At 35.3% G+C, this 11,754-nt stretch overlaps 1 protein-coding gene and 1 non-coding gene across 2 annotated transcripts; one reads left to right on the top strand and one right to left on the bottom strand.

Moving 5' to 3' along the window:
- Positions 1-6,871: 6,871 nt before the first annotated feature.
- Positions 6,872-7,543, bottom strand: LOC130949795 (uncharacterized). The gene has a single exon (XM_057878425.1). The coding sequence runs from the start codon at positions 7,541-7,543 to the stop codon at positions 6,872-6,874; it is 672 nt and encodes a 223-aa protein (XP_057734408.1).
- Positions 7,544-10,370: 2,827 nt separating this feature from the next.
- On the top strand, positions 10,371-10,478 carry LOC130953608 (small nucleolar RNA R71). The gene has a single exon (XR_009075770.1). It is a non-coding gene; the product is annotated as a small nucleolar RNA R71 (small nucleolar RNA).
- Positions 10,479-11,754: the final 1,276 nt, after the last annotated feature.

Below are 11,754 nucleotides of genomic sequence, written 5' to 3'. Positions count from 1 at the left end.
GCGCATGCGTGCTTCACGCATGCGCGTGGATCGCAAAGCTCCAGTGACGCGTACGCGTGCTGTGCACGTATGCGTTGATGTCCGCACGTGACTTTTTAAGAGAAAACGTGACTGGCAATTTTAGGGCAGTTACAGACCCTGTTTGGAGCAGAATTCTAGTGGAAAAAGGCATAAGAAGACCAAGGATTGAAGGGATTCACATCCATTCACACTCATTTACACATTTTTAGATATTTTCTTAGTTAGTTACATTTTGTAGAGAGAGAAACTCCAACTTCTCTCTAGGATTTTGCTCTCTCCATTCCAATTTCTCTTAGATTTTTTTGCTGAGATCAATTGCTAATTCACTTTTACTTTGATTCAAGTTGTAGATCTACTCTCCTACTCTCAATTAGTATTTTTGTGGTTCAATTCACTTTGGATCTTAGATTTGGATGTTGTTACTTTGATTTTGATTAATGAATTGTGGAATTGCATTCAATTGTTTGATTGTTGATCCTTGCTTGAGTTAGATAGCTTGAATTTAATTCCTTTTCTTAATTTCATAATGTCTCTCACTATTGCTCACCAATTGTTTGAGGAAATGACAACACTAGTTATGGAGTAGATTCCTCTTTCTTGCCTTAGGGGTTGAGTTGATGGAGACACTTGAATAGTTAATATCATTTGTTGATTAATAATTGAGAAGTGCTAATTGACTTGTATGTCACTAAAGCTAGACTTCCTTAGGGTTAGGCTAGGACTTGTAACTCAAGTTGGTTATTTTCAATTGACTTTCCTCCCTAGTTAGAGGTTAACTAAGTAAAGCAATGATCAACTGTTGTCACACTTGATGGAAGCTATAATGATAGAACTTCCAATACTCACCCTTAGCCAAGACTTTTATCTTGATTGATTGTTGTCCACTTTTGTTAGTTTGAATTCTTACACTAAACTCCAAACCACAAAGGACTTCCTAACCAATGATGTGCATTCTAAGGCAATTCCTAGGGAGAACGACTCGGGACTAATACTCTCGATTATTGATTTTAGATTTGTTTGATGCAAAATTGCGTTTTGGTTAGACTATACTCACGATTGGATTTATTGCTAATTTCTATACCTGCATAAAAACCTCACATCAATGCCACCATTCAATCTTTATTTTCTTCCTTGCCAAATGGAACCATTTCACTTCTGTTCAAACATTTTCTTTATTTAATTAAAACAAGTAGGACAAGTATACATTCAAGCAAGTGAAGTTCACCCAGACATTTAGACTAAAACACTTATTTGGAATTTAAAGAAAACAACTAACAGAATTCAGTCACACTACAAGAAAATAGAACATTTGTAACAAAAAATTTGTATCAAATTTAAAATTGTTACAAATTATAGTTTTTTCGTAACAATAATTAATTATTGTTACAAAATAAGAATATTTTGTAACAACAAGAAAATTTGTTACAAAATATTGAAATATTTTGCAACAACGTGATTTCTTTTGTTACAAATTATGTTGGCTTTCGTATCAAATCGATGTTTTGTTGCAAAATGTTATAATATTTTGTAACAAAAGATTATATTGTTACAAAAATTCATAACATTTTGTAACAAAATATCTATTTGTTTCAAAAGCTCTAAATATTTTGCAACAAAAAATTAATTTGTCACAAAATACTATATTTTTGTAACAAGTTATTTATTTGTCACAAAATTCAAAGATTTTTTGTAACTGATAAAAAATTTTGTTTCAACATATTAAATGTAAGACTTCAAATTTTTTAAAATTAATATAATAATTTATTATATTTATTTAAAATTTTATATTCAAAAATTTATTTTACTAAAAATATTTAAGTCAAATTAATGATACTTTAAATTTTAAATTATTTTAAAAATTAAATAATAAGTCATTTATGATTTATTATATTTATTCAAAATAAATTTTTAGAGATTTATATATTAAATAGAATATTTTCTTATTTATAATTTAAAATTTTAGTAATTAAAAAAATATAAAAATTTTATATAATTTAATTTAAATATTTAAGATTTTTGCATTTAATAATTTAAATTTTATGAATAAAAAAATTAATTTGATTATCTTCAATTTCATCTTAATTAGTAATTATTTAAAAATAATTATAAAATAATAATAAAATAATATTTTAAGAATAATTAATTTAATTACTCTAATTCTTAAAATTAAAATATTTATTTAAAAATAATTTAAAAATTTATAGTTAAATAATATCTGTATATAATTATTAAATTAAAATTAATTTTCAGTTACTATACTACCTTTATTTTTATTAAAAATACTTAAATTACTCAATCCCTAATTGTAATACAACTCACATACCCCACTCCCTAACATCCTGAGTTTTTGGATAATTAAATTTATTATATTTGTTGATGATTTTATTTTAAAAAAATTATTTTATTGAAAGTAATTAAATAAAAACTTTATGATAGTTTGAATTTAAAAATAATTAGGAGAAATTATCTTTTTTGTAATTGAAAAATAAAAAAGACTTGTACCATTCAATTTAAGTAATTTCTATTTAAGTAATTTCTATTATAAATAAATTATGTTCTATTTTATTCATTTACACTCTTAGAGATTAATTTATTAGAAATGATTAGATTAATTTTTATAAATATTTTAAGTTTAAGTCAATTAATATTTATGTATAATTTTAATTATAATTAATTATTTTATAAATTGAAATTAAAGTTTTAGTTATATAAAAATAATAAAAAGTTATATCATTTAATTGGAATAAATAATATTTTGAGTTTAAATTATATTTTATAAAATGTGATAATATGTTTATTTTATAATTTAAATTAAAAATAATTAATTGAACTTAACAATATGTTGATAAATAATGTTCTTAAATATTTTTAATAGAGTACATTTAAGAAACCTAATTCTCAAATTAAGAAACCTAACCCTAAAATCCCCCTTTCAACTTCGCATAATAGCCTTCAACACACATACCCCTTACAGCGGAGAAGAGAGAAAGAGAAAGTGAGGATCCGAGAGAACAGAGGAGAAGGTGGAGGGCTGCTGCCTCGCCGCCGCCGCTGTCACACGCATCACCACTCCGTGGAGCCGCACCTTGCTGCCGGTTTGCCATCGAACTACCACAGGCGTTGTCACCGCGGAGAGAGGGAGTAACGCATTGAAGAGAGGAGGAGGAAGGAGACCCATGCAAGTCGGAGCCAATGTCACCCAGTCAACGCTGTTCTCCGTTCAAGCCTCTGCCAAGTCACCGTCGATGAAGCTTCTGCCGCTGCTGAGAATCGCGAACAGACGAGTAGAGGGAGGAAGATGCGGGGAGAAGAAGGAGGCGCTGTTCGAGTTGCTGTGCCCAGCTGCCTTCTACGGAGCCGCCGCCGTCGATTGTCACTGGGGAACTACCGTCGTGCCTCTTGTCACTGGAATCACAGACTAGAGAGAAGGGGCTGCCTCTCCTATTGCTGCTGCTTTGTTCTTTTATCGTAAGCGATCTCTATTTTCAGTTCCATTGAATTCATTTCTGTTTTCGATTCCATTGAGTTTGAATTCTCCATTTTGCTGTTATTAATAATCATAATGTTATTAAGTTTGGATTATTGCTGTGAATGTGACTGATTTTGTTGTTATGAGAGATTAATTGGTAGATTTAAGCTTGGATTGAGGTTGTGAAAATATGATTGGTGTGGTGTTGAGACTATTTTGATTTGAGGCTGTGATTTGTGAATAATGATTTAATTGTTTGAAAATGACTAATCACTTGAATTCCTGGTTACACTGATTTCTTGATTTAGTTGTGAAATTGAGATTTATTTGATGATGGTGGATATTGTTGCAAGATTGTTTGAGAAATTATTGGTTACTGGATATGTTAATTTGAGAAATTATTGGTTTCTGATAGATCTCTGATAAGAACAGGTTTGGATTGGTCTATAGGAGGAGAGGTAAGGAGTAGATAAACTGAATTTTCACTGCTTTCACTACTTAGTTCATAATTGTTGCTAGTTGGCTGCTGGTTAGCTCCTTTAAGCTAGTTTAGCAGGTTAGGAGCAGGAATTCTAGGCTTAACTGCTGCATATAAATACTGGGATTTATTTGGTTTTAGTTAGATAATTTTTGTTCAGTTTGGTAGTTCAGGAGAAGGGAACTTTCTCCAGAGTTGGTTAGATCCAACAGTGTACTTCAATAAGGGATTGTGAAAATTCCCTATTTTCTGCTGGACCTTATCAATCTCAAATGCTAATCTGTCCTAAACCTGTGATGTGCAGCGTATCGATCCTTGGCTCCATAGGAAAACATCATGCCCGGTGTGCAAGTCATCTATCACCTAATTTACCGCTGGTTTTAGATGGATAATTTCTTATTCTACTACAGAATGTTGGCTGTCCCATTTTGGTCTGAGGTATAGCAATGGATGATAATATATTCCCGTTAGTTGATAAGTAATAGAAATGCTTCCTTTTTTCAGTATGCTGTTACTATCTGGCCTGTTAGATATATAAAAAGTGAATACAAAGGGTCTAGAACTTACAAGTTGGTATTTTGTTTTTAAACTGCTCTGAGATATGATTCATTTTGCGGTATGCATATATAGGTAACTATTCTGATTCATGGTCTTGTAAGATGTAATTGATCACTTGCAGGTCCTAATGAAGTCTGCCAAACCAGTGGCAAGTCTGAAGGCCGCAGTTTTTTCCCCATGATAGATTAGTTACAAATATACCTGGTTGATGGGCTACACAGGTATATACTGGGATTTAGACTTAGTAAATTTATATCATACTATTAAGGGCCTGCTTGTTTTTCTACTTTTTGGAGGCATGCTATTGTTCGCATATAATATCTTGTGATTCCTAGTGCAGTTTCATGAAACTAGTCATCACATCACATTTATGATTTATCTCACGTTACTTGATGAACAAACCCTTTAATTTATGCCACTTACTTGTGATTGATATTTACTTGATTATGTGCTCTACACATACATGTGTATCACTTGTTTTGACATTTTGAATTGTTGAGAAGTGAATACAAACTTGCTTGTCTTGAAAATTTAGAAACTTCTTGAACTTAAGGAACTTTTGACTATGCACCTAACTTTTTGTTTCGGTTTTTCTTATTTACAGGAGTGCTGAAATGGTGACCACATGCTACTTTGAGAGCTCAAGAATATTTTGATTCATAGTGACACTAATCTATGTTAGAACTTTTAACTTTTGGTTGAACTTTTATGTTAGAATTTTTATGTTTTGGTTGAACTAATCAATGTTCTCACTAGATAATGTTATTTTGTTTCAAGACAATTTTAGCTAAAAGGATCTTGTTTGACTTATGTATGTTTTTGCATATTATATACATGGAAACTTGCTTATTAAAATCGTTAATATATTAGTTAATTTAAAAAATAATTTAGTAAATTATGCATGTAATTTGTAATAAAAAAAAGTTGTTACAAAATAATTAATTTGCTTTCGTAACTAAAGAAAAAATAATGTTACAAAATCATGTTACATTTTGTAAGAAAATTTTTTGATAGGAAAAAAATTGACTGTCACGAAAAATACCTTCAAGATCAAAATTTGTTACCACTTTTGTAACGGCTTCTGGTTTTTTGTATCAGAAAAAATTGTTACAAAATATGGTATTGAATTGTAACAGTTCCATTTTTCGTTACAAAAACTTTTTGTAACGGGACTTACTGCAATGGACTCTTTTTTTGTTACAAAAAACTTTTGTTTCAAAATTTTGACGTTTTGTAACAATATTTTTTGTTACAAATACGCCTTTTTCTTGTAGTGTCATAAGTATACTATTCATCAGGGGTGTATTCAAACTTCCAATATCAGCAATTCAAGGTACAAGCAATTAAGTGACAATACAACCTTTTGGCATCTTCTTTGTTATTCATCACCCTTCCTAGCTTTGATATTCTCTTTCCCCCTGGATGATGGTGCATAGCTTTCCCAAAGGTTTGATTGTCTTCCTACAAAACTATTGGAAGTTACTTGTTCCCCAAGCACTCGAGAAATAGTAAGTCTATATGTATGCTTGTGATTTTCAGAACTTAAGTTGGTGTGTGAACACCAAACTTAATTCCTTTCTTACTTCTAAATGCAGCAAGGTGAATATACATTTGAAAGTGCAAGTGCTTTTATCAAGAAGTTAAACTATGACTGAAAATAAAAAACTTGTCAAGTAGTTTTTCTTATTACTTAGAGCTTCTAACCAGTTATGATGAAAAATGCAATGTGCTCTTTTAGGGAATTCTATGGTGAAACACCAAATTTAGGATTGCACATTCATCTTTGAATTTCTTTGGTATGCAACACCAAACTTAGCTCCTTGCAATGTAGAGAAGCCTTCTTGACTTTTTCTTTTTTTACTAGCTATGAAAAGAAAATTACCTTTGGTTGGGTTGCCTCCCAACAAGCATTCTTTTAACGTCACTAGCTTGACATTGGTTCTCTATTAGGGAGGATTGTAGTGCCTCATGTACTCTCCCCACACAGTGAAGCTTTCTCCACTTGATTCCTTGATGATTTCTAGATGTTCCAAGGAAAGGACTTTTCTGATTGTGAACACTTGAGGTAACTGAGATGGAATGGTTGGAAGATGGACTGGGATTGGTGGATGGTGGATTGATATCACCTTGTCTCCAGGGGAAAAACCTTCTATAGAAACCTTCTTGTTTCTCCATTCCCTTGGCAATTTCTTCATAGCTCTTTTCTCTTCTTCAAGTAATGCTCTAGTGTCTCTTGTGTTAGGGGGGTCCTTGTTAGCTGCTCTTCCTGATTCTTGTGGCTTAAGCTCTTCTTTGAGCTCCCCTGGTTGTTGTATCTCTTGAAATTCTTGCTTGTTCACCCAAGATTATTTCAGGGACCCTGCTTCTGGTTCACTGTTGCTTTCCTCCAGGCATATTTTGTTGTGATAATCCTTCGGCTCTTTAGGTTGTGGCTCAAATTCTGGTGTGGGTTTGAAAACATGGAAGGTGAGATGTTCATCATGTATTTTCAGTATTAACTCTCCTTGTTCCACATCTATGAGCGTTCTAGCAGTGGCTAGAAACAGTCTTCCTAGGATGATTGGATGGAGGAAACTTTCTTCCATGTCCAAAACAACAAAGTCAGTGGGGAGAAAGTAATATCCCACTTTGACCGATACATTCTCGACTACTCCCTCAGCTTGCTTCTGAGTTTTATCAGCCAATTGGATGATTACATCTGTAGATTTGAACTCATTGATTTGCAACCTCTTCATGAGAGATAGAGGTATCACATTTATGCTAGCTCCTAGGTCACAGAATCCTCTATCAATCCTTGTATCTCCTATGGCGCAGGGGATATGAAAGCTCCCCGGATCTTTTTTCTTCAGAGGTAAGTCTTTCTTGATGAGGGCACTACATTCCTTGTTCATTATCACTGTTTGTCCCCCTTTCAAGGTTCTTTTCTTGATCAGCAGCTCTTTCATGCACTTGATGTATGGAGGCATATGTTGGTGAATTTTGATCAAGGGTATGTTGACACTGAGGAATGCAAACATGTCTAGAAATCTTGAGTATGACTTCTGGTGCACGAAATTGTGATCAATACTTTTCACAGCTCAAGAACAATCCCCGGTAATGGCTCCAAAGACTTGGTGCACAATACCATGGCATAAGCACAACTTCGCACAACTAACCAGCAAGTGCACTGGGTCGTCCAAGTAATAAACCTTACGCGAGTAAGGGTCGATCCCACGGAGATTGGTGGTATGAAGCAAGCTATGGTCATCTTGTAAATCTCAGTCAGGCAGACTCAAATGGGTATGGTGATGAACGAAAATAACATAAAAGGTAAAGATAGGGATACTTATGTATATCATTGGTGTAAGAGCTTCAGACAAGCGTATGAAGATGCCTTCCCTTCCGTCTCTCTGCTTTCCTACTGTCTTTATCCAATCCTTCTTACTCCTTTCCATGGCAAGCTCATATAGGGTTTCACCGTTGTCAGTGGCTACCTCCCATCCTCGCAGTGAAAGCTAATGCACGCACTCTGTCACAGTACTGCCAATCACCGGTGTGGTTCCCTCCCCTACCGGAATAGAATCCCTCTTTTGCGTCTGTCACTAACGCCCAGCAGGTTACAGGTTTGAAGCACGTCACAGTCATTCAATCATTGAATCCTACTCAGAATACCACAGACAAGGTTAGACCTTCCGGATTCTCTTGAATGCCGCCATCAGTTCTTGCCTATACCACGAAGACTCTGATCTCACGGAATGGCTGGCTCGTTTGTCAGGCGAGCACTCGGTTGTCAGGCGATCAACCATGCATCATGCAATCAGAAATCCAAGAGATATTCACCAAGCCTCGAATGCTTGTAGAACAAGAATGGTTGTCAGTCACCTTGTTCATAGGTGAGAATGATGATGAGTGTCAATCATCACCTTCATCAAGTTGAAGAACAAGTGATATCTTGGTAAAAGAACAAGCGGAATTGAATAGAAGAACAATAGTAATTGCATTAATACTCGAGGTACAGCAGAGCTCCACACCTTAATCTATGGTGTGTAGAAACTCCACCGTTGAAAATACATAAGAACAAGGTCTAGGCATGGCCGTGAGGCCAGCCTCCCAGTGATCTAAGAACTAGATGTCCAAAGATGATCAAAGGATCTAAAAATAATCCAAAGATGAAAATACAATCGTAAAAGGTCCTACTTATAGAAAACTAGTAGCCTAAGGTGTACAAAGATGAATAAATGACATAGAAATCCACTTCCGGGCCCACTTGGTGTGTGCTTGGGCTGAGCAAATGAAGCATTTTCGTGTAGAGACTCCTCTTGGAGTTAAACGCCAGCTTTGGTGCCAGTTTGGGCGTTTAACTCCCATTTAGGTGCCAGTTCCGGCGTTTAACGCTGGAATTTCTGTAGGTGACTTTGAACGCCGGTTTGGGCCATCAAATCTTGGGCAAAGTATGGACTATCATATATTGCTGGAAAGCCCAGGATGTCTACTTTCCAACTCCGTTGAGAGCGCGCCAATTGGGCTTCTGTAGCTCCAGAAAATCCACTTCGAGTGCAGGGAGGTCAGAATCCAACAGCATCTACAGTCCTTTTCAGTCTCTGAATCAGATTTTTGCTCAGGTCCCTCAATTTCAGCCAGAAAATACCTGAAATCACAGAAAAACACACAAACTCATAGTAAAGTCCAGAAAAGTGAATTTTAATTAAAAACTAATAAAAATATACTAAGAACTAACTAGATCATACTAAAAACATACTAAAAACAATGCCAAAAAGCATACAAATTATCCGCTCATCAACTTCTCTTTCTCACCTCCCCTGAGTCTCTGGGGAAATGGTGCCCTTGGCACATAAAGTTTCAGCATTTCCTTCCTTGTTGGTTCTTTCCTCTATACAGGTCCATTTCCATGTTCCTTTTCCTACATGTTTCCCTAGAAACTTCCTTGGCTTTGCTCTGTTGGCTTGCTGGTATCTTCTTCCAGGATTTCTTCATTCGCGAGAGTAGCTACCTTACATTCTTCCTATCTCACCTTCTTCATTTTCCCTCTTGGATTTTTCTCAGTGTCACTGGAAAAGCTATCAGTGGACTTAGGAATCTGCTGTAAGAGGTGTCCTACTTGAGATTCGAGCTTCTTAAAAATCTCTCCTTGACTTCTCATACTATCTCTTATTCTTCCTTGAAATTCCTATTGTCCTGGACTTCCTTGCAAAGATTGGTGAACATAGCTTCAATCTTGGATAGTTTGTCCTCTGATGGTGTTGTGGGAATTAGATGTTGAGGCTGGTTGGCTTGGGCTTGAAATGGTGGCTAAGAAGAATTGTTGTGTGGATGTTGATATGATCTTGGATTGAATTATTGGTAGATGTACTGGTTGGGATTATGAGGTTTGTGGTCTTGGCCTTGGTTTTATTGGTTTCACCACCCAAAGCTTGGGTGGTTCCTCCAACCAGGGTTATAGGTTTTTTAGTATGGATCATGAGCTTGCCTAGATAAATTTCCAAGGTAATTGGCTTCTTCCCAGTAAACTCCTTCATCTGTGTCCAACTCTCCTAGAGGTGATGGTTGAGTATGGATGGCTCCAGCCTGATTCTTCTCTATTTGCTTGGTCAAATCAGCTAGTTGCTTAGTGATCATCTTATTCTAGGACAGGATTGCATCCATATGGTTTAATTCCATGACTCCCCTGTTGTTGCTTCTGTCTGAGGCATAAAAATACTCATTGTCAGCCACTGTTTCTATGACATCAATGGCTTCTTCAATGGTCTTCTTCTTGTTAAGGGAGCCTCCAGATGAGTGGTCCACAGCTTTCTTTGATTCATAGGAAAGCCCTTCATAAAAGTTGTGCAGTTCTACCCACTCATTAAACATCTCAGGGGGGCATTTTCTTGTCAGATCTTTGAATCTCTCCCAGGCTTCATATAAGGTTTCACCATCCTACTGTCTGAATGTCTCTACATCAGTTCTCAGTCTATTCACTCTTTAAGGAGGGTAGAACCTTGCTAAGAATTTGTTCACCACATCCTCCCAGGTTGTCAAGCTTTCTTTGGTAAATGATTCTAGCCATTTGGATGCTTTGTCCCTCAAAGAAAATGGAAACAGTAGCAATCTATAGGTGTCAGGATGAACGCCATCAGATTTAACCGTATCACAGATCTTTAGAAATGTAGTGAGATGCTGATTAGGGTCTTCTTGGGCACTTCCTCCGAAAGAACAATTGTTTTGGACGAGAATGATGAGTTGAGGCTTCAATTCAAAATTATTAGCATGGATGGTTGGCTTTTGAATGCTACTACCACAATTTCCTGGGTTTTGATTGATGTAAGAGCCTAGAACTCTCCTCTCTTGTCCAGCAGAGTTGGCTGCACCACCTCTGGCATGATTGTTCACCTCTCCTTCATGATGGTTTTCCATATCATCCTCCATGTTTATATCCAAGTCTTCCTCCTCTTCCTCTACACCAATAGCCTTCTTTCCTCTTGCTTTCCTCCTCAGTCTAAGGAAGGTTCTTTCTAGTACGTTGTCAAAAGAGGTTGAAACCCCTCTTCTACCTATCATACAAGTACCAAAATAGACAGCAACCAGCAAGTGAAGATTTTACATGTAATAAAAAAGTATGGTTAGAGAAATTGAGGCAATTAATCAAACAGTTAATGAGTCAATAGATTAGTTTTGCTGGAAAGTAAAGAAGTAAAGAAAAATAAAGAGAAACAACAAAAACTACAGAAAGTAAATATAACAGTAGAAATTGAAATTCAATTATCAAAAGAAAAGAAAATTGCTCAATCTAGTTATCCTCTAATTTAGTAATTGTCAATACAAAACTAATTCCCGGCAACGGCGCCATAAACTTGATGTCCTGAAAACTGTCTCTCAACTATTTTCTACCGGCAAGTGCACCGGATTGTCATCAAGTAAAAACTCACTATAGAGTGAGGTCGAATCCCACAAAGATTGGTTGGTTGAGAAACTTTAATTGAAAAAGTGTTCTAGTTGAAAGAAATCAAAATTGAATTGGTGTTGCAGAATGTAAATTGGCACGAAACTTAAAGTGCAAGAAATATAACTGAACAGAAATTAAATTGCAGAATAATAACAGCAAAAACTTAAATTGCAAGTAATTAAAGTGTAGAAGCTTAAATTGCAAGAAATTAAATAGGAATGGGGATTAAGCATGAAATAAAAGAACAGAATGGGTAAAATCAGAATAGGGAGTTCATTGGGTTTCAGGAGATATTGAACTCTCTAG

The sequence above is a fragment of the Arachis stenosperma genome, chromosome 9 (assembly GCF_014773155.1).
Source record: "Arachis stenosperma cultivar V10309 chromosome 9, arast.V10309.gnm1.PFL2, whole genome shotgun sequence".
Lineage (NCBI taxonomy): Eukaryota > Viridiplantae > Streptophyta > Magnoliopsida > Fabales > Fabaceae > Arachis > Arachis stenosperma.
Note: the sequence above shows the minus strand (reverse complement) of the source record. Positions and strands in the feature narration are given on the sequence as shown.

Coding starts and splice junctions, on each gene's coding strand:
- LOC130949795 (XM_057878425.1), bottom strand. CDS start 7,543: ATGTTTGCATTCCTCAGTGTCAACATACCCTTGATCAAAATTCACCAA.